The sequence below is a fragment of the Engraulis encrasicolus genome, chromosome 14 (genome assembly GCF_034702125.1).
Source record: "Engraulis encrasicolus isolate BLACKSEA-1 chromosome 14, IST_EnEncr_1.0, whole genome shotgun sequence".
NCBI classification, from domain to species: Eukaryota; Metazoa; Chordata; class Actinopteri; order Clupeiformes; family Engraulidae; genus Engraulis; species Engraulis encrasicolus.
In genome coordinates, this window is record NC_085870.1 from 3,780,654 (window position 1) to 3,805,625 (window position 24,972).

Sequence of the window (24,972 nt, forward strand, 5' to 3'; positions counted from 1 at the left end):
TTTTGTTGAATAGGCCTATAGGTAGGCCTAGTCTATATGCTGCAAATCATAAAAGTTTTTTTTTTTTTAAATCAATTTGCAGTCAATCAAAATGTGGACCAAAGAGGCTAGAGCTTAAGTGCATAGGCTACCAGTACTGTCTCCATAGGCTACCTATTCTACCTGATGGACTGACCGTAGGGCCCAGCCTGTTGACTGAAGAGATTCTTCCTAGTGAGTAAAGTGTTAAATACAAACCTACAAGTCGTTAGGATATGGGGCTACACACAGAGGGCTACACCACATAGGCCTACTTGCCCAATCTGATGATGCCAAGGTGTCCTGTGTTTAAATATGAGGTTATGACATGATTTCGAGCTGTCATTTTGTAGCTGTCAGATGCCTCCTGGAAACTGTTGCTATGGTTATTACAGACGTCACCCGCCGATGGTTGCCATGGTCCACATGACGTCAACCGCCCTGTAAAATGCCTAGGAAACCCCGGATAGAGGTTACCATAGATACTGGCGGGGGGAGGGGTGCGGTTTAGAGGAAGCGGAAGTGTCAGGGAGAGCGGAAGTGGTACTGCCCTGAATATCCCGAGCAACGAAACGGAGGACAGCTTGATACTCCAGTCGTTCAGAGAAAAAAAAGGATTCCAAATACATTTTAAATGTGAGTTCCCTTTTATAGATATCAACATGATATCCCTAGCTACACGATAAGCCTTCATTTATTCAGTAAAATAGCTGTGATGGCACCCACCGTTGTCAATGGCGGAAGGTGCCTATTGTGGTTTGGGGCTGGGTACAAGGACTCATAGGCCGAGGCGTGTGATGAATAGAGAGTTAGACCTCTCAAATGTAGACGCAGCACGATATTTGGTAGGGATGTCATGCCATGTGTACACACTTGACAAGATCTCACAGTGTCGCTCCCAAACACAAAAAACGTAGCCCGTGGCGGTGCATCAGCTGCACTCTAGCTGCCTGGCCGTCGTGATGGCTTGCGAGAAGGCTAGTCCGTTGGTTACGCTATCCAGCAAATATAGGTGGTGACTGTATTGCTAGCTAGCTATACACGGGCCTTTGCATGCGAGAACAATAAAATGACATTTGTGATTTTATCGGATTCGAAGGCCAATGTTGATCCGGTATATTTTATTATTTGTAGCAACTGCAGATGTATCTTTGCCCAGTGGACTAGCTACATTCCACAAGGGAATGCGAGTGAGAGGGCGTATAACGCTACCAGGAGTTGGGAGGCTAATATAAGCTAGCATTTCGCTAGCCATCGCTTGAAACACAGCTAAGCATATAGTTGTGCTAGCTAGCGAACTACCGATTTTGGAACGCACTGCAGTGCAGTATTTTGCAGTGTGTATATTGCTAATGTTTCACACTTAAGGCTAGCAAGGTTTTGGTCTTGCGGCATGGGTACAGAAAGGTTAAGCTCCACTCGGTGAATGGGTGTTTAGTGTGAGCACATAATAGATGTTGTAAGGTTACTACTTACTGCCGTTTGGGACATTTTGTTTGCTAAGGGTTGGTAAGGGCTACGCTAGAGCTGTTGTTGTCAGCTTGTTCCTCGATGGGTATGAGGACAACCCAATTACGATATGGTGGTTACAACTGGCTAGAATACCAACCTTCGCGTATGAAGCCTTGTTATTGGCGACGGACATCTTCTGTTACTATATAGGCGCGATTTGAAAATGAACTGCAACCATTCCTATGAAATAGTGTGCATGTAATGTTACGATATTTTCCAAGTTATCTAGATTTACGTGTAGTAGTGCTGGTATCGAAACGCTTAGTAACGTTAGCTGGTGTTTGAATGTTAGCTAGCTAACTAATGTTAGCCATATCTGGATTAATTGGTGCCATTTGCAAGAGTCTGCGCTAACTCAACGTTCAGCAACATGCAAGTTGTCTTTGCAAAATTGGATATTTCACCCTTACCATAATTTCCCATTGAAATAGGCACTTAGGTCACGTTTTATTTTTACGTTTTATAGGGCTATGCTAACACCCTCCCCTGGGCGTTGTCGCAGTAGTGAGGAGCACCTAGCGCACGGCTCAGCTAGCGTGAGTGGTGTTACACCATTAGCTTACCATACACTTGAAGACATATTCAGCTTTTCAGTGACTTAACTGTTCCCCTGAAGGGCATAAGTGTTCTACTTAACATTTTAAAGGTAACCATTTAAACCAACTGGGTTAATTACAGCTATAGGCCGACCGCTTGCACCTCTGTTTACTGTACAGTGGTGTTTAGTTTGCGACTTGGTTACCAAGCGTCAGCAGCAGTGGGTTGTTATGATCCGTCCGTTTCTGTCACTACCTGCTAGTTGAATGTAATGGGCTTTTCGGATTTGTTTTGTTACTTGTTACATTGCAGTGTCAGAATTGGTCATAGATTCATCTAAATATGGGAATGAATGGCATTTTGCACATGTGTTTTGGACCAGTATCTCCACTGTTTAATTCATTACACAATATTATTTTAGTAGGAGTGTGGTTAAGTTAATTATTCTCATCATTTGTTATTAATGATAACCATCAAATATGCATTATTTCCCTTTTCCTCCCTTTGTAAGGCTTAACTGTCCACTCTGAGCTCATCATCTCTCCAGACTGTTTATGTTCAATATGTATGACTATCCAGTGTCCCACTCCATCTTATTGTGTGTGTGTGTGTGTGTGTGTGTGTGACAGTTTCGCCATGGACAAGAGCGACCTGGTACAGAAGGCAAAGCTGGCCGAGCAGGCCGAGCGCTATGACGACATGGCGGCGGCGATGAAGTCGGTGACGGAGCAGGGCGTGGAGCTCTCCAACGAGGAGCGCAACCTGCTGTCGGTGGCCTACAAGAACGTGGTGGGCGCCCGTCGCTCCTCCTGGCGCGTCATCTCCAGCATCGAGCAGAAGACAGAGGGCAACGAGAAGAAACAGCAGATGGCCAAGGAGTACCGCGAGAAGATCGAGGCTGAGCTGCAGGACATCTGCAACGATGTGCTGGTGAGCCAGAAGGGTTTTGTTTTGTCTTGTTGGTTGGTTGGTGTTGTTCGTGGTCGACCTTTCTGGAGTTTGTGTCTCCAATGTTGCTAAATTTAAACATGAAGCACTTACATTTGGTAGTTGGAACTTTTTGAAGATGTATGGGTGGAATTGTACAATAAAAACAAACCCTTTTGGTTTTCCTCTTCTTCCACATCACAGGGACTTCTCGACAATTTCCTCATTGCCAATGCTAGCCAGGCAGAAAGCAAAGTCTTCTACCTGAAAATGAAAGGCGATTACTACAGATATCTCTCCGAGGTTGCGTCTGGGGACTCAAAGAAAAGTAAGTACCTCGGAAATAGGGATGCAAATTATCGATTAATTCATTAATCGTTAGTTGATTGCCTTATCGATCGACTTACGATTAATTGATAAGTGGCGTTTTCCCCCCCAAATCTCCATGTTTCTCGGGAAAAAAACATACTAAAAATGTAATCTAATGTAAAAATGTAATCTAAAAATGTATATTGAAAAAATAGATAAAAGGCTACATTTAAATGAATTCCATTTAAATTCTTTAATCCAAGGGTGAATTTAAATATTCCCACTATTCACACCTCTCTTCACGCACACTCTTTTCATGGCTATTTCTCCTGGATCTCTTGTCAGTTGAATTATCGCGATTAATTGCGATTAATGTTTTTTGTTCGATTAATGCATTGATCGATTAAAGTCGATTAATTGTTTGCATCCCTACTCGGAAATTTAAAAGAGAAGGGCAGAGAAAAGGGCCTGTCATTTGATTCCCACTGGAGGATGTCATGTCTTACCTTCAGCACAGGATGATAAAATTAGGTTTCCCAATATTGCCACCCCCTCCACAGCTTCGATTACATGAAGTGTATTTTGTAACCAGTTCAAGAGGCATTGAGAGAGGGAGAGAAGCAAGCTGTATAGTGTTTATGCCACAAAAATGTCCCTTTTTGAAATAACAATTTTTGATTTTTCTACCGCTTTTGTTCTTCCTTTTAAACTCCAGCCACAGTGGAGAACTCCCAGCAGGCCTACCAGGAGGCTTTTGAGATCAGCAAGAAGGAGATGCAGCCAACACACCCCATCCGGCTGGGCTTAGCTCTCAACTTCTCCGTCTTCTACTATGAAATCCTCAATTCCCCAGAGCAGGCTTGCAGTTTGGCAAAGACGGTGAGCAAGTGGCCAGTGACTGTTAGCCACAGCCACTCCATCCACACATTAAAAACTTAATTGTGTATGTGTGTTGGGGGGGGGGGGTGTAAGTGGTTCTGTGTGAATCTGTGCATGTTCAACTTAACTGCGGTGATATATCAGTGATGTCACGCTGGATTATCTGTTTCCGTGGAGTGTGACTAGTGCAGCACACATGTTGGCAAATGTAATCATTAAAATGGATCCGTCCGTTTGGCTGGGCCTAATTTTTCCCTCCATGCGTGGACTCCTGCAGGCTTTCGACGAGGCGATTGCCGAGCTTGATACCCTGAATGAGGATTCCTACAAAGACAGCACTCTGATCATGCAGCTACTAAGGGACAACCTCACTGTGAGTATCTGAAGACACTGCTCCTCTTTGCATATTGTTTTCCCCTCTCGTCTGTTAGATTTACAGAAAAGGCAGATGCTACGTGACCACTTTTCACGTTTGTTTTATTGATGTGTTTGGTATCTAATGGTTGTGTGTATTTTCTCTTTGATGCCTTACTAAAATGTTGTTTCGTCCTCTCCCCCATCCCAAAATGCAGCTGTGGACATCGGAAAACCAGGGCGACGAGGGGGATGCCGGAGAAGGGGAGAACTAAAAAAAAGGCGTTGCACTTCACTGTTAATCCACCCACACTCTATCTTACACATACACAGCCCATACATCCCTGCTCCATCTGCCCCCTCCACCCACCATCCTTTTCTGTATGACGAGCAGCATGAATTGTACCTGGCCTACCGACGGTGCCCTTCTCAGAGAAGTTTCCCCAGGTTGACAGGGTTGATGTTCAGTCGTTGGCAAGCCAAGTCTTGTGTGTGTGAAGAGGAAAAAAAAAAGAAAAGAAAATAATTTACCCAGTCGAGTAGTGAGGCCATTTTTGTCCCCACCCGATCCCTCATAACATTTTTAAAAAGGTATATGTTCTTTCACCTTGCAAGTTATGCATTCTAGTACCTCCTTTTTGCTTTCCTAGTGTACTGGCGTTTGCTGGTTTTATTCAAAGGTTATTAAACTGTCAGTTTAATTTAACAAACACTGTGACGCTTAGTTTTTCTCTACATTGTCATGAATAAATTGTGATTTTCTCAAAAAAAAGAATCAGGACATGTATGGATTGAGAAGCAGTACAATTCTGCTGTTGCCTCATACAGAATGGTAGAACAGGCTGTATTGTGACACTGACTAACATGCATTTTGCTGTGTAATGCACACCATTTTATTTTGCATAAGAAACAAAAAAGAGAAAAGGGACCCTAGGTTTTGCCATTCCACATCTGTTCAGTTGAGAGGAAAAGAGACATTCCACGAGAGTGTAACATGAAGACTTAGACCTTTTTTGAACAAACTGGACCATTCTCCTAATGTGCTGTCAATGAACAGTTAACATTAAGGTGCTGTTTGACATCAGTACGATGATCCCTGTTTGTTCTTAAATGTTAACCCCCTCCTCCCCCTCCCCTCCCCTTCCTTGCATAACGCAGACTCACATTTCAGTAAAACAAACTATTAAAAGACTGTAAAATTGTAAACAATTTTAGAAGTAAATATAAATTTGTCTTAAAATGTAATATTGTAAAACTTGCTTGCAAAGAAAACACCTTAAAGCCGTTACTTTAAAATTTTCTAGACTTTTTTTTTTCTTCCTTCCTTCCTTCGTTCAAGCTTGTCCTACGGGCCTTAAGTTGACAGTCCACACTGATCAATCAAGATGCGTCAAGTTCCCCTTCTCTAAATCATAAATGAAATAAAATGAAAGGAGGGATGGTGGTAGATGGAGGGATGGCTTGGGAGAGCCTTGTTGTGGTGTGCGCATGAAGGGCTGTAGTCTGTAAGGATGTGATGGTCTGATGTCTCATCAGAAGTGATCCATCATCGTTTGAGGGCTTCGAGAGAGGTGCTTGGTTAGTCAGGACTAGTAGGCTTTTTCAGACAGATAAAACAAAAAAAATATGAAAAAAATAATAAAAAAAAGATTTAACTGATATCACTCAGTGTCACAATACCTTGCCATCACCATAACATTCCACTTAGGTGTAGAACTCATCAGTCTCAGATGTCTTTGCTGAAGACAATGTTTCATGCACTGAAGAAAAAATTTCCCCCTTAGCTGAACAAATGGCAGTTACTCTACGCTTGATAAAAATGCAGTAGTGAATGTGGAACCGAGCCTGTCTGTATATCTGGTATCTCCAATTGCTTTGTTTTTACTGACCAGTATTCTGCCTAAAAGTTTGCTTCTGTGACGGTTTTATTGCTTAGCGCGCACGTGGTTGTGAAAATTTAGAATAGCTTAAAAAAAAAATCAAAATGACAAAAAAAAGAAACCTGGTTATTGCCGTAATACTAGATTTGTGTATGTCTTTTAAAACAGTTCTAGTTTCACCTTACATGTTATAATCAGGAAAGTGTAAAAGACAATTTAAAGTGAAATAAAAGTTTTATCAGTTCCAAATTTCCCTGTTTTATTTTTGTAATCAAAGTGTGGCTTTAATTGCATGCGCACCATTGACATCTAACTAGTTCATTAATGTGAACACACGCCTGGCTGATTTAAGTAGGCATAGTGCATCACATTTAAAAACGACCTTGATTACAAGGGCAGTACAGCATTCATAGTTTAAATGCCTGGTACAAAAGTTCATGAATGATTAAGGTCTAAAGCACTTGTATGAAATTAAATGCCTGGAATTCACATTTTTAAGGTTCCATCTCATTTATACGTTGCTGTAAACAAATGCAGCAAGTGTGGCTTTTAAAAACGGGAGTATTCAGAGAACACACATTTATCATCAGTTGTATTTACTTTATTGAATAGTGACAGAAAAAGGTATGATCAGTGCTTCACTTTCTCACCCAAGACCCACAACTCATGAAGTTGCAGAGATGATACTCAAAGTGTCAACATTAGGATCAGAACACACACACACAACCATATGATGACTTAATTTGTTCAATGTAAACATGGAAGTTGCAAAATTCTTGCCTCAATCGAGCGAGACACCTGAGAGCAGAACATTGTAAGGCTGTCAGTGGATATTATAATGGCCTACTGTTCATTCTAAGCTCTGATGTAGCCTTATTTGAGAAATCCTACACTGAATCATCCCTTTGCATATCACTGAAGTGCACAGCACAGTTCTGTTATGTGATCTCTGGCTTGTTGCTGGAACTTGCACATCAGTACTCTCTCTATAATCAGCCAGCAACGTTGGACATACCTGGAAGGTAGGAGGTGTCTGGGAGTGTTATCAGGTGGGGTTGCAGGTATGACATCACGTTGGGGGAACTCCCCCAGGATTCGAAGGTTCTACATATTGTAGCCTGCGGAACCCCCAACATGATGTCATAATAGTACATTTTCTTAAAATGGTTAACCTGCAACCCCACCTTTAACACTAGTTACACGCTGCTGAATATGAACACCAGATGGCTCGACATCTTAAAGGGGGTCTTGGCTCATAATATAAAGACCAACACCTGATAGCTTTTACATTGCTGTGGGCATTTGGAACGCTTGAATATCCAAACAGAAACTAGAAAAGGTATAACAACACCAAGGTTCCTCTGCAACCTCAATCATGCTTTGCATAAAATAAACAAACAACAAGTCATGAAGTAACCTGCATGAAATTGCATTCAAAACATAGTGAATTGACAAAGTACACTTGGACTTTGAAATAATATGAATGAGCCATAATTCTTAAATACAAAATGTACTGTATGTGAAGGAAATGTGAATTCCCATGCACCTGTTCACTGATAATACCTGTATTATAATAAACAATCTTATTTCGGACACCATAATAAAGCTACATTACAATGTTCTCTGTGTTGCGATTGAAACGGCACATGTGGATATTCAACACGGAAAAGTTATTAGAGTAATATTGATGACGCATTTATTGTCCATCTTCATATTTTCTCACCCAAGGATAAAAAAAAAAATAACGACCAACATAAAGAGCCATAGCACATTTGAAACATTAACATGAAAAATGCAGATTTAAAACACTTATTTCCTATTTGCTGTGTCAAACTGAGCTACTTGTCCAGTTGAGCTACCTCACAAGCGCAGTTTCAAAAGACAGTAGGATTAAGGTTAGGAGTAGGCATAGATAAATAGTAGGCAATCTCTCAAATTTGGCTAGGAGGAGCTCATCTCGACGACACAGCTCAGCCTGACAAATCCCTATTCATCACACTTGGTTCCCACGTCATGCAGAACGTAAAAAGCAGAGGCTACCCTCAGGTGACCACAGGGCACACGTGCACCCATAGAGGACAAGAATACAACATGAAAACTTGCAGTTGGATAAGTAGAAGGAGAAATAATGAGGAAGTCTGGGACGGTGGGGGCGTTTTGTTTTGGTAGGCACTTGGAACATGAACTGCAGGTCCCACATCGCCATTGCACACACAGAGTGCATCCCAATATGCAACCTTGCCTCCTCCAGTTGTGCTTGTCTCCTCGTCCCGCCTCCTGGCCCCTCCTCCGTGGAGAAAACAATAAAGTTTCCCAGCTGTCAGCCTCGCCACAACAACTTTTGAGGGACTGTTTTTCATTCACCATCCCAATTGCAAATGAGAAAAAGACTTTACAATTGAGCTTTTGCAAGATATTGAAATATAATGCTGTTGTCAGTGATGTCATCATGACGAGAAGCAAGTGGAGGAGGCAAGTGGAGGAGGCAAGGTCGCATATTAAAACGCACTCACAGGCCAGTCAGTGCAGCTCATCTCGTCCTCACTTCGTCTTCTGCACTTCAACTAGTAACTTCTGGGCCGCCCCGTTGGTTGGCTCTATTTTCAGCAAGCTGTTCAGATCCTCCATGCATGCTTTGCTCTCCTGAAGGGAAAGAACAAATATTACAGACCTGGCGAATAGGATTTGCGGTGCTGGGAACAATGGTGCTGCTGAAACATCACTGAAAAAAACTAGTCTAATCTGTTAAAAAACAAAAAGGTTTTTACCTTGTCTGTGTGAGCGCTCAGCCGATACGCTTGCCTAAACACAAGGCCTTACTGACCCCGAATGTCCCTGGCCCACAGATCAAGATTTAACTTTATTTTGCAGACTTAGGTGTGCGGATCTCTGTTCACTTTAGTGCACCCCCCCCTCAGCTGTGTCCTTCTCACAGCCCCTACCCCTACACGTGAACGCATACAGTAAGTGAGGGGAAGGGGAAAGGGGTAGGCTACCCAACAAATTCAGAACGCAGTATAATTCGAAATGGCAAACTGAGAAAAAAGGCTTTAAAGTTTCCTTTCTGGCCACGCAACTGTGTTGGAGGTAAAGTGGTGATGACACTTCCATATAATACTTTTTTATGGTGGAAATTTATGCACACAAGAAATAAACAAAAAAACAACATTCTCATTACTTTTGGCTGAAAAATCAATATACTGCGTTCTGCTGTGGTATTACAGTCTACACCAAAACCACGGTGTCAATGGAGATGTGCAGTATATTGCGCGATATACTGCGTTCTTGGCTAGTAAGACGTAACCTCCTAAAACCAAAAAGCGCAATATAACCGCTTTTTATCGTTTTTTTCTGAAACGGGACCAAATTGGACCAAAATGTTTTAACACAAGAAAAACGAGGTATTTTAAAGCCAATTTCCGGTCTAAACCCATTTTCGACCATTTTCAAGATACTGCGTTCTGAAATTGTAGATGGTAGGATTGGTGGTAGGATGCAAATCATGTATTGGCCTGACCTATTCAGACTATCCACTGACATGTCTGGTTGTGCTTCTGTGCCAACTTCATGACATCAGATATTTAAAATATTTCACATATTTTATGTACACATTCTGCTTCCTAATGCAAAATCCCTGATCTACCTCCGCGCATGACCACACATAGAGATTAGAGTAATCAGGGTTCCCACACCTTTTTCATGAACAAATTCAAGCACTTTTCAAGCACCTTCAAGCACCAAATTTTCAGTTTTCCAGCACCTTTAATAGGTCATGAGAAGGGGATGTTGAGGTCCTCCCCCAGAAAATTGTGCGTTTGTAAGATGCAATTTCCTGCATTTTCATCAATTTTAGGGTGTCAAAGGGCAAATCCCGTCTGACATCTCACTCCCTCAGATTTTTGATGTACCTGAACAATTTATTTATATTATTTATCTTACTGAGTTTGACTTGACACAATTTTCAAGAATTTTCAAGCACTACACCAAACATTAAAGCATTTTCACAACCTTGAAAACACTTAATTGAAATTCAAGCACCAGTGGGAACCCTGAATAATAAATAGTAGACATGTCACCAAGTGCCATCAGGAGAGTGGAAAAGATGTGTTGATTTTAGCACTACATGTCAATGATGAATACATTAGTAGTAGTATAACGATTACAACAGATAACACTTCACAATGGTTTTCTTCAGGCAACAAATACAATTTTCCAGGTACAGGTACAATTTTATAGGTATGCGTGAAGTCCACCCTGTCTGGTTGCCAATTGGCACGTGTTATTGCGATTATATAACAAACTATTGCACACACACACACGCCGTCAGTCCACAGACCAGACATGTTTGCCTGTGAGGACACATGACTGCAGTAGAGAGGTGAGCTATTCCAAACTCTGTCCTCAATGTTCAGTGAAAAAGTGGGTCAGTCAGGATTCTCACCTTCAGCTCTTTGTTGGCTTGTGCGCGTCTGTACAGGGCCTTAATGTTGGCAGCATCCATCTCCAGCGCGTCTGAGCAGTCCTTCACCGCGTCTTTGTACCTCTTCAGAGAGAGGTAACACAGCGCTCTGGTTTAAAAGAATGAAAAAAAAAGACATTTCAGTCAATTTCACAAGGTGCGCGCATGTGTGTGTGTGTGTGTGTGTGTGTGTGTGTGTGTGTGTGTGTGTGTGTGTGTGTGTCATTCTAACCTAGTGTAATGTATCGCATAGGAAATTTGCTTCCAGCACTATTTGGAATTGTAGTGCTATCTTTCTGGTGAAATCCAAATAAAAGTACTAAACTGTGTTTGCCGGTGCCGGTGTACCTGTACCGTTGAACTTACAGGGTTCCCACACCTTTTTCATGAACAAATTCAAGCGCTTTTCAAGCACTTTCAAGCACCAATTTTTCAGTTTTCCAGCACCTTTAAAATGATGTGGGAAGGGGGTGTGAGGGTCCTCCCCAAGAAAATTGTGTGTTTTTAAGATGCAATTTCGGGCATTCTAATAAATTTTAGGGTGTCAAATGGCAAATCCCATCTGACATCTCACTCCCTCAGATTTTTTATGTACCTGAACAATTTATTTCTATCATTTGGCTTACTGAGTTTGACTTGACACAAATTTCAAGCATTTAATTGAAGCACTTCATTGAAATTCAAGCATTTTCAAGGAATTCAAGCACCAGTGTGAACCCTGAACTTATAACTGTAGGCAAATTAGGTTCAATGTTTTGTGCTCTTCACCTGCCCCTTCAGGCCAGGGGCATCGTCACAAGGGTGCTCATAAAACATAGGGACAAGCACAACAACGTGCCCTGGTTTTGAAGATTGAACTTTTAATAGGGCAATGTTCTATACCATAAATATGAGGCATTAAATACGCATTTTAGTTTGCATTTAGGGCCAATGAGGCCTACTAAACTAGAAAAACCTTTAGGCGATATTTCTTTTAAAGACAAAAAAATGTTCAAAACAATATAGAATCTTCCCTCCCTTCAGCAGTGAGTGGAGGACCATAGAGAAACATACAGTGGTGTTCTGCATGAGTATTGGATAGCAAGTATGCTCTGTGGATTGCTCAACTGGAGGGGAATGTATTGCGCTTAGCGTAACCTACCTTTTGGCAGTATAGACAATAATATTGTTTCAACTCGATATTATGAAACAGTTCAAAGTTCCACGCACAGCTCCTAGGTGCTGGTAGATGCAGGAATGTTCAATACTTCAAAAGAAAGAAGTCTACCGCACACATTCTTGACTTTATGCTCGTTTTATTTGAGCGAACAACGCGTTTCGCCTCAGTGCGTCATTAGGCTCGCTCAGGTATTATGAAATTCGATATTATGAAACTTGATATTGTTTGACAGCAATGCAACATGGCACGGGCTAAACAGCAATCACATTCAGCATAAATGCTCAATATGTTTTAATCTGCTCCAACACCCTCGCTTTCCTATTGCAGACAGGGCCTGAGATCTGGCAAATCTCCCAGAGAACAGAGGTACAACGATTCTGCAGGAACCACTATCTCTGGGACAACTAATCACACCACTTAGTCTGATGACATGACATGACATTACATTGCATTATTTGACGCTTTATAACCAAAGCGACTTTCAGAAGATGACAGACCATAATCTCGAGGGTTGAAACAGGTGACAAACGAAGACCCTCAATAGGATTCACACAGACATTACTTTTTTTTTAGGATCAAAACACTGAATTTAGCCAAAAGGTGACTGGTTGCAGGTATACAGATGCCAAGCGTTTTTTTTCTGAATCAGGAAGAACTAGGTTTGCTACACTGACTTGAGAGCAGTGCGGACCACATGGCAGGTACAGCCTGTATGCAATGGCGCAGCCTAGCTAAGCATCTGGACCTAACCGACGACCTTTCAGCCATTCTGGAGAGGAAAGGAACCACCCAACCAAAGGAGCTAAAAGCTGACCGGTAGCTATTGGCGAACTCAAGTTCAACAGCATTTTTCCTTTTTAGGAGTTTGAGGGGAGATTTACCAACGTTCTATCCTGGGCTTGACATTGGCATTGGCAAAATGCAGGTAAAACTTGGTTGTAGCTACCGGTAGTAACAATTTCAGTCACACTAGCCACTTTGGCAGATAACTTCTTGCACATGGCATATTACAGTAGTCTAATATCCAGTTGTTGCCCCATGTGCATGGATTGGATTATTTGCCCTTAAGGTCAATGAACTACTAAATTACACAGTTTCTATCTGTATGATTTATTTTTATGTCGAAAAAGCCATGTCAATATTAGTGGTGGTCGTTCTTTTAGCAAGTCATCTGAGACCAAAGATGCTAAGTAACAAAAAACCATAAAATTGTAGCTAGTAGAAAGGCTGAATGGCTGGTGGGAATTACCAGCCACAGTGGCTAGTGAGCCAAAAAAAAGTTAGACCCTGGGTCTAACACAAAGTTTGACTAGTTGGCACTCTCTCTCTCTCTCTCTCTCTCTCTCACACTCACACACACACACACACACACACACACACACACACACACACACACACACACACACACACACACACACACACACACAGGACAGCATACCGGTTTGTGTATGTGGTGACTTCTGTGGGGTCTTGTTTGAGACTCTGCGTGTATTTCTCCACGGCCTTCTTATGTTCTCCTTTCTTCACCAGCACGTTGCCCTCCTCTTTCAATGTTTTGCCTTTCTTCTTTGCAGCGTCGTTTACAACTGAATAAAAAAAAGGAAGAAGCAAAAAAGGGAGAATTTACACCTACGCAATGTCCAACAATAAACATTGCAAACCAGGAAGCAACATGCTTAATAAAACAATATCATGGGGTAATAACAAGGTCATATTTACACATGTACTACACTGTGAATCAATCTACCCTTTGAAGTAGCTTGTTTTCTATGCACGGACATTGTATATTTTATAAGAGTAACATGATACTGTTTGCAGGGGGCCTTGCCGATTACACCAACTTATCAGCTAGGGAGAAATGAAAGTAAAACCACCATTCTGACTTGAGAACAATAAACTGACTGTTTACAAAACACACCCAGTGTTTCCCATAGACCAGGGGTGGGGAACCTGTCTCGAGGGCTGTTTGCGCCCCGATATAATTTTGATGTTATGCAGCTTCACATGAAATGTGACATATTTTGTAAAAGAACCTTAGAAAATGCATTTGCAATACAATTACTGAAAGCTGAAAGCTTATTTTGTAAATGAACCTTAGAAAATGCATTTGCAATACAATTAAGTTATATTCAGGGGACCAAGAGAATGTGGGGTCTGTTTTAAAGGTGGCTGCCTTCAATATAGGCCTAAAGTGTAAGGGGAAATCCTGATTTGTGTTGATAGTATGGCCCTCTGAGGACTTTTACGGCCCTCGGATGAATTGTAAGTGGCCCTTCGAATGAAAAAGGTTCCCCACCCCTGCCATAGACCAAGTGGCACTATGGTGCTACAAGCAAAAGACATTGGGCCATTCCAAGTGTTGTGCATATACCCCCATTGACATGCACACTATATTAACAAAAATATTCGCTCACCCTTCCAAATGATCAGAATCAGGTGTCCTAATCACTTGGCCTGGCCAAAGATGTAAAACAGGGCTATTCAATTAAATGTCACAGAGGGCCAGTTTTTCGAATTCCTCCCATCAAAGGGGCCGGCCATGGAATATGGATATATTATGGTTGCCAACTGTCAATGTTAGAAATACCGGACAGTTCATTGAGGCGGGGGGTTTACAGACATTTTTGTATTTCTTAGATGTAATTTCAGGCATTTCCTGGCCCGTTTTGGCTCAATACAGAACCCGTACTTTTATATCTCTAAATGTTTCCATTTTGTTCTGACCTTGTGGGGGGCCAGAGCCTTGCTGTCCAAGGGCCTCCATTTGAATAGGCCGGATGTAGAAAATCAAGCGCCTAGGCATGCAGACGGTTTGTATAAATTATGTCACAATGTGTGAAAGAACGGGCCGCCCTCAGGAGCTCAGTGAATTCCGGTGTGGAACAGTCATACAATGCCACCTGTGCAACAAATATAGTCATGAAATTTCCTCGCTCCTAAATATTTCAGTCAATTGTCAGCTTTATTATCTATTTCTATTATACTGAGAAAATGGAAATGTTTTGGAACAACAGGTGGTGCTCCGTTTTTATTGTGTGGTGCTGCGCCACAGAATGGTCCATGTATGGGAAACACTGTACACTAGAGCAGTGGTTCTTAACCTTTTTTTCGTCACGCACCCCCTTACCTGTGACCAAGACAAGCCGCGCACCCCCAACCCAAATTTCTACACTTCTACATGCCCTAAAAAAAATATTTAAGTGATTTATCACAATGATTCTTGCTTGAGACATTAATCAATATCTTAATGACTTTACATGGTGACCAAAACCGGTTTAAATTTGGTTTCGAATTGGTCTAATTATAATGATTGCTAACAGAATTTTGGACACAACCCCTCTGGCGCACCCCCAGGGGGTGCCTGCACCCCAAGTTAAGAATCACTGCACTAGAGGATGACACTTTTCGGGAATTCCCGTGGCTGTACACCATCCTGCCCCGGCGACCTTGTGAGCATGAGATGATCTTGATGACAAAGAGTGAGTGAGAGAGAGAGAGAGAGAGAGAGAGAGAGAGAGAGAGAGAGAGAGAGAGAGAGAGAGAGAGAGAGAGAGAGAGAGAGTGAGTACCTGGTTTGTCTTTCTCTTTGACACCATTTTGTTGTGTTTTTGAGGCAGCGGGTTGGGCTGGTGCTGGTGCTGGTGCTGGGGTTGTGGCTGCAGCAGTGGGCTGTAAAAGCTTCTCTTTCACGGACATGGGCACAGTCGGGATCGGAGGCAGCTTCTCTCGCCAGGACGGACCATCCGTTTCGGTTAGGACTTTTGTCATTCTGTGGGGAAAACACAGCATCATGTCAAGACTAATGGGCACGGTGGGGTGGCGTCCGCGCCAATGTCTTATCCTGAGCGTATCGCTCGGTGCATAATTCCAAGATCAGTATAATGAAAAGGAAGAAAGGAGTCGCACCCTTTGAACACTGATGATGGGCTAGACCCGAAACGTTTGTCCCCTGTCTGTTGGTTTTATTTACTTTTTCCAGCTTTGTTTAATACAGTTTTTGATTCTGCATTCAGCTTCAGTGTGCGACTCCTTTCTTCCTTTTCAAGACTAATGGGCAGACATGGATAAGTGGCTACGGTGTCGCGCTTGTAGCCGGAGGCTTCGATTTTCAACACTGTCAGGGAGTGATAAACCAGCACTCTCCCCCATCCTCTTCGAAGACTGAGGAACCCAGAGGATGATACTGCCCCATTGCACTGCTACATTTTATTAATTAAAGCCTTCACTAAAGCCCAACTGGGAAAACTCCAACTCCCACTGTCATTGTGACACAGCACTCCACAGCCACATCACAAAAGTGAACACTGCACACAACGAACTTGCATTTATGCCTCACCCGTGCAAGGGGGCAGTCCCCAATGCCGCACGAAAGGGAGCAGTGCAGCGGGACGGTACCATGCTCTGGGTACCTCAGTCATGGAGGAGGATGATGGAGAGCACTGGTAAATTACTCACCCAACCAACATGGCGGGTCGGGAATCGAACCGGCAACCTTTGGGCTACAAGAGCCGTCAACCTTTGGGCTACAAGTCTAATGCCCCAACTGCTTACCCATGGCTGCCCTTTTGGGAGAGCACCAGTCTTGACTGCCCTTTTGGGAGCGCACCAAAGAGGTATGCATGCAATTTTGTGCTGTGCGCTATGAGTGTCACAATGACAACTGGACTTTCCCAGTGGGACCTTCATGGTTACCATCAGCGTGACTAGGGTAAGCTCCTAAAGGCATTCGGCATACTGCCAATAGAACATTTAACAATCATGGTTACCTGTTTGTTCCATCATGGGCGGAAGGTATGTTGCAGTCTATCTGTAATACAGTTTTGTAGTCCACGTAAGCCAGCCTGTATCTTTCCAGTGCTTCATATGCAGCGGCACGACGCAACAGGGACTTGAAACCAAAGGGAACCAGGTCAAGAGATCTGTTGATGACAAAGGAGCTCAAGTGAGTGACCATAACAAGAGTGGGAGTGCCTAATAAAAAAAATCCCAGACTATGTGCACCATTGTTGTTAATTTGAGCAAATCAACGTGTATAAAGGCTGTGCATCAAATGCAATGTACTGTACTGTTTTCAAGGGTGAATAAAACTTACACACTGCAATCCTTTACGCATTCCCCACAGTTGCCATCCTTCAAGTTACTGGCTGCCCGGTTTGAATACAGGATGCTAAGATCTTGTTGGTTAGCCCCTCCTGTAATGTAGAATGGTGCATTTTCATTTACTGAAACCGATCAGTACAAAAGTCGTAGTAGACCATCTATATTAGACGGTCTCAGATACACGTTCTGCACATGCACACATAACATGAAGTATTGTCAGTATTGCAATCCCTGTAGCAGCCATTACTCAAAAAGTAGGCCTGTTGTTATGTGACCCATTTATTTGAAGTTAAGTGGATCACAACCGGCAGCAGGGCGTATTGATGCATATTAATGTCATGTGTATTGTCTCTGACTGAAATGAATTTGGGTTAGGTAGCCTTTACCTGCTTTCTCCAATAACTGGATAGCCTGGCTGTAAAATGATACAGCATCCCCGTACTGTCCGTTTTTAAAACATTCATTCCCCGACTGCTTCAGCTCCGACCACGAATGTGAACGCCGCTTGTGAGGCATACCTGGTTTATCTGAAAAGCACAAAAGACAGACAGAATAGGCTACTGTCACACTGCACTCGATCCATATGAACAATTCCCAGTTATGATAGGTGAGCGCCCGACTTTGGGCAAGTTACCAGCAGCTTTCTTTATCTGAATTCAATGGTTAGCTGGCAGCTAACACAGCAGCCAAGGAAGGTAACATTAGCCAGACAAATTAACAGATCTGTTTAAATATATTTGGGTATATAGCATAAACCCACCTTGTGTATTTGCGGGAAGATCAAATTTTGGAAATATGTGCCAGAAGTCACCGGGTAGCTGTCCAACTTCTTTCAAGTCCTGTCAGTGTTCCGCTAGCTTGCTAACGCCAGTCGCCCCAGGGCTAGCTTTACAAACTTCGTTAGCTCAATAGATCTCAAAATAATTTACGTGTAAAGTAAATTGCACCCTTGTGTAGTAGTGAACACACAGTTAATCTACAGAGATAGCTGCTAAAATAAATAAATGAAGAGCCAGTTGCTCTGTCAAAGTGGTGGTCAGAGTCTCGAGCGCGTGCTGCTTCCCGAAGTGTCGGTGTGTCTCTCGCGCAGTGTAGCTACCACCAGCAGGTCGACAAGGATGGAAGTCTTTCGCCGGTGTTCAGCGGCTTCTGTCGGTGTTGAGTTTCAGTTTCCACTCGCTTTTAGTAACGACACCACCACGTTGCGTTGCTATTTGAAGTAGTTCTAGACTACTCCTATATTCTAGAAAGTCCTAGAAATGATAAGCAACGCATGTGATAAAATACACAGTGGTTTATCTCCCTTTAAACAACTCACATCTCCCCCATGTGAGCATCACTGGGCGTTTACTACCACCCTAAAATAAATTATTTCCCACATAATTTCGGAATTCATAAATTACTGAGCGTTTTATTCACGGAGCTTTTAACACAACAAATACTGACAAACACCAGCACAATCATGTTTCTCTCTTTTGTCATGATAAGCGACTCAATATTTTGAAGCACACGGCTTATTTTGAGCAAAATAAAATCATACAAGGTACAATCTATAGAACTAGTTATATTGGACAACTTTCCTGACGTTTCTCTGATCTTGCTGCTACTGGCTGCTAGTCCTGCAGTCAGATGTTTTTCCGCAACGCCCTTTTCGTATTTTGGAATTTGGCCCGTGTCTTTTGACCCTCGTGAGTTTACGTAGGTCCAGTACAGACAAACCCGACTACGTGCTTAAGTCGCTGTCAGTGAAGGTCGTAAGTGTAAGTGTTTAAAAGGTGGATTTAATCTGTCGTTTACTTCATTAACATTGTTAAATGTGTATTTATTTCGTGTTCCATCATTACCGAATATATCATAAGCCAACAAAAAAGCATACTCGTGATGTTTAACCTATGTGCTAACCTGCTAGCCTTTTGCATATCGTCCACCATGTTAGCTTTCGATAGCTAGCAAAAAGTCATACTTTTGTCGACGTCTGTATTTTGGTAACTTGGTTTATATTTGGATTGGTTGGGCTGTTGAGTCAAATCTAATGGAAATTATTACTTGTGTATGTAACCCATGGGCGACAGTCTTCCGAGTTAGTCCCGTCCAAAATGTGTTTTTTAGTGGAGGAATTGGGTAATGTTTTCCGGATATGGCATGTCTATTGCCATCTTAAATTCGCAATAAACAAATAGTTCTATCGAATTTTATTGTTAAAGTTGGCACCTTCGGCTGAGAAGGTAAAAAGTTGCCCTTACACCAAGGTGTGGTCTTTGCTGTAAGACATTACTGTATCATTGCATTACACAGATCAGCTGTGAGCTAGCAAAACTAGGCAATGATGTCCCTCAAAAAAAGTAAAATAGCAATGGCGATTTGATGTGATTTTGTATAGAATTCTACGACAAAATAGTACAGTAGGCCTGTACGCTACACAACGTGCATCAAGGATACATTGCCGCAACGAAACGGGTAGCGTTGTCCTCGTGTAACCCCATCACTGTGGTCGTGTGATCCAGCGACCAATGTTGTACGACCGAGAAGCAGGCCAAATTGCAGACACCGTGAAAGGTCCTCAGTGTTCTGACTTTGATGACGCAGCCTTTAATGTTAACTAAATTTGTTCTAGTGCATGAACCGTATTCCACTTACTGTCACGGTACAGTGTTTGTTTGTAATGTTGTGTGTGTGTTTTTATTTTATTTTATTTTAATCCCTCTTAGGCACTCAAGGATGTCTCTGCAAAAGCCACTCATGCGAGGTCTCCTCGCCAAGAAACTGAAGTTCCACCTGCCCATCGCTTTTGCTCTGTCTATCGTCGTAGCAGCAGCATTCAAGGTTGGTTCATTTTGTAGGACATTGCAGCACATATTTTAAAAATGAATTCATGGGCCAGCTGTGAAGTAATTTTGTAACTCGATTAATGTTAAATCATTGCATTATACTAAACTGATACAATAATGGTATGTTTCCCCCTGCAGTACGGTGTCACAGAGCCAAGGAAACAGGCATATGCTGACTTCTACAAACAGTATGACGCCATCAAGGAGTTCACTGCAATGAAGGAAGCAGGCATATTCGAAAGCTGCCGGCCTTCTGGCGAATAAATTCATGTGAGTTTTCTTTTTTGAAAGAGCAGAGTGATTGATTTTTTGGTGTCTCTTAATACTGTACAGTAGTTCTTTCTTGTGGTTGACTTGATGGGTGTTTAACATATTAAGTTCTCGTGGGTTTCATTAGGGCTATAAGCTTACAATGCATAAACGTGACACATTTGACGTTTCTGACGTGACGGTGACGTCTCTGGTCTCATTTGTGTTTCATTGTGGTATGTGGTGTGTGTTTTGCTCTAATGCAACTTCATAAAATGGTAATATTCTCTGTTTTTATGTTGACAGGTGCAGATCCTCTGTCCATTCCTTGTGTAAATTTATTTGGTGTTCTTACTGAACTTGGAACATTTTTTGTGTTGGCATGAATAAAGCAGACATGCTGTACTACTTTGCATTCTTGTCTAAATTTTCAGTATGAAAAGAAATCTGTCATTTTAGTAATTGTAAGCTGTTGATTTTTTTTACTTTTCAGTCACAGATCAAAAGTTTATCATCTCTAGTTTAAGAACCTATGGGTTACAGCAGTGGCTCTCAACCTTTTTTTTAGGCAAGGCACCCTTTCAATTCATGAGAAATCTCAAGGCACCCCAAACCAACAAGCCGTAACATGGCATCGCATCCGATATCACACAAGCTTAGAAAAGTGACACATTTGGAGACGTTCGAAGTTGCAGCTTTATCTCAGATAGGCTATGTGAAGACCATACTAGGGGTGACCTAGATTTACTTTATTGTGTGTAAATGGTAGATGAAAGATTCCACTAAGCATTCATTTCTTAATTTAGACAAATATATTGCATTATTTATTTATTTATTTAGGCCAATTTCACATACCGTCAGCCATGTTCCCACCGCACCCCGGTTGAGAAACACTGGGTTAGAGAATGCATCGACCAATAAAGCAACTCTATTCTGCTCTGTGAGTGCGTTACAATATGCGACCTTGCCTCCTCCACTTGCTTGTCTCCTCGTACCAGGAAGTAATATGTCATGATGACATCACTGACAACAGCATTATATTTCAATATCTTTCAAAAGCTCAATTGTAGAGTCTTTTTCTCATTTGCAATTGGGATGGTGTATGACAAACAGTCCCTCAAGTTGTTGTGGCTAGGCTGACAGCTGGGAAACTTAATCGTTTTCTCCACGAAGGGGGGGGACGAGGAGACAAGCACAAGTGGAGGAGGCAAGGTCGCATATTGTAACGCACTCTATATTTTTATTAGCCCTGGAATGGTCCTCTGTGCAACTCCTCATTCAGTTAATTGTAAATGTAGATATTTTGACTTATTCCTGCCAAAGTTATAGAATGTTTTTGGTCAAGGCACTGCCAGGCCCGTCAATAGGTTTGAGAGACGGGGGGGCTTAGCCCCAGAGGAAGAAAATGCGCGCGCCGAAAAATGTTCAGCTCACCTGCTAAGGTTTTGTCTATGAATTCATTATTTTAAGAGCAAAGAAATCCTGCACACTGTCCATTCCACAAACAAACTTTAATACATTGTTTCGGTCATCCGACCTTCTTCATGTTGTATTAAAGTTTGTTGGTGAAATGGACAGTGTGCAGGATTTCTTTACACTTGAATGACAACCCCACTGGGATAATATCCTACGCATCTGCCCACCTTCAGAGGTGTGCAAAACTTTGTGCTTCTTGAACAATTATTTTAAGAGCACCATACACATTTTTAAACTGTTATATGATTTTTTTTTTTTTAATTCACATTTGAATGAACATTCCTTATATGTAAGCTAAACAAAACATTTCAAAATGTTTCAACTGATGAATATTATGTACGGAAGTTAAAATGATTAGATAAAAATGCCGAGAGCATAATTTACACAATTAGGAACTTTTAAGGAGTTACTAACTGCGCGTCTCCAGGAGAAGCAGTGGTCAGGAAGCGATTCATTCAAACATGTTCCTTACTTGTAAAACTATGCATCCCAGGCAGATATTAGGTCATTTTTACTCCATTAGTAGCTACAGTGGTGCTCATATGTTTACATACCCCAGCAGAATATACGTTTTCTCTGCGATTTCTCACAAAATATGAAGGATTACACAAAATCTTTTTTTTCACTCATTGCTAGTGACTGGCTTAAGACATTTATTAGCAATCTTCTGTGTTTACTCTTTCAAAAGCATGATCACAACCCAAACTACCCAAATGACCCTGTTCAAAAGTTTACATACCCTAGTTTCTGATGCTGAATATGGCCCTGTTTAACATCAAGGACCGCTCTAAATTGTTTGTGGTAGTTGTGGATAAGGCTCTTAATTTTCTCAGATGACAAAAAAGCACATTCTTCCTGGAAGAATGGTTGTTTCCTATAATATCTTTGGGTGTCTTGCTGGAACCTCACATTTGAGGTTTCCCCTGATTGGCTCAATGATGTTGAGATCAGGAGAGTGAGATGGTCGCTCAAAAACCTTCATTTAATTCTTTCTGAAGCTAATGGCGGGTTGATTTGGCTTTCTGTGTCAAAATATTGTCATGTTGGCACTGTTGGAATTTCAATTCAGAAATGCAATATGAGGGGGTTTGGTTGGAATCAAGCCATTGGGCAAGGGAATCATTGCATTGCAATGATCATTGCAAGGGAAATTGTTCAGGAGGCATAGGACAACCAAAAAATAACTTCAGGTGAAATATAGGACAACATGAAAAAATGTTTTAAACTGTACAGCAAAGAGGCACTTGAGGAAAGATGGGCTGTTGGGGGTTGCCAGGAGAAAGCCATTACTACAAAAATGCAAACATGTTATTTTGCATATGATACACCAAATAGCATAGTGAGAAGCATCAGAATGCCTGTGACAAAGTCATTTGGAAAAATGAGATCAATATGGAACTTTTTTCAGCCACTATTAACAGTACCATTTGGAGAACAGTCAACTGAGCCTATGATGAAAGTTACACCATCCCTTCTGTGAAACATGGTCATGGACCACTGATGTCATGGGGACATTTGAGTTACAAATGCACTATACTTTTGGTCCATACTCGCAGAATGATGAATACATTGCCCTGTGAAAAATACTGGAGGAAACTTGACACACATCAGCCTTGAAACTGCACATGGTCCATTGTTTGGACATGCCAACATGACAATATTTCAACACAGAAAGCCAAATCAACCCGTCATTAGCTTCAGAAAGAATAAAATGAAGTTTTTGAGCGACCGTCTCACTCTCCTGATCTCAACATCATTGAGCCATTCAGGGGAAACCTCAAATGTGAGGTTCCAGCAAGACACCCAAAATATTATAGGAAACAACCATTCTGCCAGGAAGAATGTGCTGTTTTGTCATCTGAGAACATTAAGAGCCTTATCCACAACTACCACAAACAATTTAGAGCGGTCCCTGATGTTAAACAGGGCCATATTCAGCATCAGAAACTAGGGTATGTAAACTTTTGAACAGGGTCATTTGGGTGGTTTGGGTTGTGATCATGCTTTTGAAAGAGTAAACACAGAAGATTGCTAATAAATATCTTGAGCCAGTCACTAGCAATGAGTGAAAAAAAGATTTTGTGTAATACTTCATATTTTGTGAGAAATTGCCAAGAAAGCGTACATTCTACTGGGGTATGTAAACATATGAGCACCAATGTATTTTAATCAGTTCATATGTGTTTTCAAACGGTTAAAACAAATATTAAAGCTCAACTATAATTTCAAGACAATGTCAAATGGATTTATTACATGGTTATTGGGAGTGAAAATTGGTACTTTGGGTTGGAAGATTTCATCCGTGCAAGTAATTACGCTTTTCTCGAGGTGTCAGTCACAAAGCACAATCCTCTATCTGTTTCCCCCCGCATACCATATTGCTGTGCACCCTGCTTTTATTGCTGTGCAGTAGGATATAAGTGGCATTAAACAATAAATAAGCAAACAGGAACTTGTATTCAGATTAACTTGCCTTCTTGGTGGTAGCTAGGCGGACCCGATACTTTAGTTTGTGATACAAGCGCAAGAATCGGTACAGATACTCCTTAGACATTACTCTTTTCAAAAAGTACGCGGGCCACTTCAAATTCAAGATGGTTGCCCATTTTCCAAGATGGCCGTAATACAGATATAAATTGGCAACTGAGACAATTGTTCAAATGGTGATACAAGCGCCAAACTTGGCACACATACTCCTTAGATGTACCTCTTTTGATAATGCATGCAGGTGTATTTTCCAAGATGATTCGTTTTCCAAGATGGCCACTGTTCAGATGTGTCATAGGAAAATTAAACAATTGTTCAAATAATACAAGCATCAAAATGGGTACAAATACTCCAAATACCTAAAGCATGCATGTCACTTGAAATTCAAGATGGCCTTCCATTTTTCAAGAGGGCTGCCAGAAAGTCCTGTAGGAATACTGCAGGAGATACTATAGTGGAATTGGTTAAGCGTTTTACCGTTACGGAACTGACAAAAGCACCAAGCTTTGAATGGTGTTTCTTTAGGGTAGGCCTATATGCTGTAATTCTAGCCTAGGAGCCCTCTGAAAAAAACATTCTACTAAGTCATATATATTATGTCATGTTGTGTAATGCATTACATTGTTATTACATGCCATTATACTTAGCTGACAATGTTAATATAGTCCCGAACTCAGCAGAGATGAAGCAAGGGCAGTGGTAGCCTGCTTGACCAGATTGATGAAACTACAAAAATGTACATAGTGTGAAAGTATGGGTGAGTCTGTGCTTACATGATTGACAGCAAATGTAACCTTG

At 41.7% G+C, this 24,972-nt stretch overlaps 3 protein-coding genes across 4 annotated transcripts; 2 read left to right on the forward strand and 1 right to left on the reverse strand.

Moving 5' to 3' along the window:
- Positions 1-533: 533 nt before the first annotated feature.
- On the forward strand, positions 534-5,246 carry ywhaba (tyrosine 3-monooxygenase/tryptophan 5-monooxygenase activation protein, beta polypeptide a). Its single transcript, XM_063214803.1, has 6 exons — positions 534-654; positions 2,697-2,997; positions 3,199-3,322; positions 4,019-4,182; positions 4,460-4,555; positions 4,755-5,246. Exons 2-6 carry the CDS (start codon positions 2,704-2,706, stop codon positions 4,809-4,811), a joined length of 735 nt encoding a protein of 244 aa, XP_063070873.1. The 5' UTR covers positions 534-654; positions 2,697-2,703; the 3' UTR covers positions 4,812-5,246.
- A 1,755-nt stretch (positions 5,247-7,001) lies between these two features.
- tomm34 (translocase of outer mitochondrial membrane 34) lies at positions 7,002-18,348 on the reverse strand. Its single transcript, XM_063214802.1, has 8 exons — positions 17,895-18,348; positions 17,521-17,661; positions 17,127-17,226; positions 16,801-16,953; positions 15,604-15,803; positions 13,473-13,620; positions 10,858-10,984; positions 7,002-9,059 (listed from the first exon to the last, which is right to left on the reverse strand). Exons 2-8 carry the CDS (start codon positions 17,648-17,650, stop codon positions 8,958-8,960), a joined length of 960 nt encoding a protein of 319 aa, XP_063070872.1. The 5' UTR covers positions 17,651-17,661; positions 17,895-18,348; the 3' UTR covers positions 7,002-8,957.
- A 428-nt stretch (positions 18,349-18,776) lies between these two features.
- Positions 18,777-20,616, forward strand: LOC134461981 (cytochrome c oxidase subunit 6C-1). 2 transcript variants are annotated; one of them, XM_063214804.1, is made up of 4 exons: positions 18,777-18,894; positions 19,843-19,957; positions 20,101-20,232; positions 20,518-20,616. In XM_063214804.1, the coding sequence occupies exons 2-3, from the start codon at positions 19,853-19,855 to the stop codon at positions 20,224-20,226; spliced, it is 231 nt and encodes a 76-aa protein (XP_063070874.1). In that variant the 5' UTR covers positions 18,777-18,894; positions 19,843-19,852; the 3' UTR covers positions 20,227-20,232; positions 20,518-20,616. The 2 variants fall into 2 exon arrangements, with proteins under 2 accessions (XP_063070874.1, XP_063070875.1); XM_063214805.1 differs by having other exon boundaries at positions 18,891-18,909.
- Positions 20,617-24,972: the final 4,356 nt, after the last annotated feature.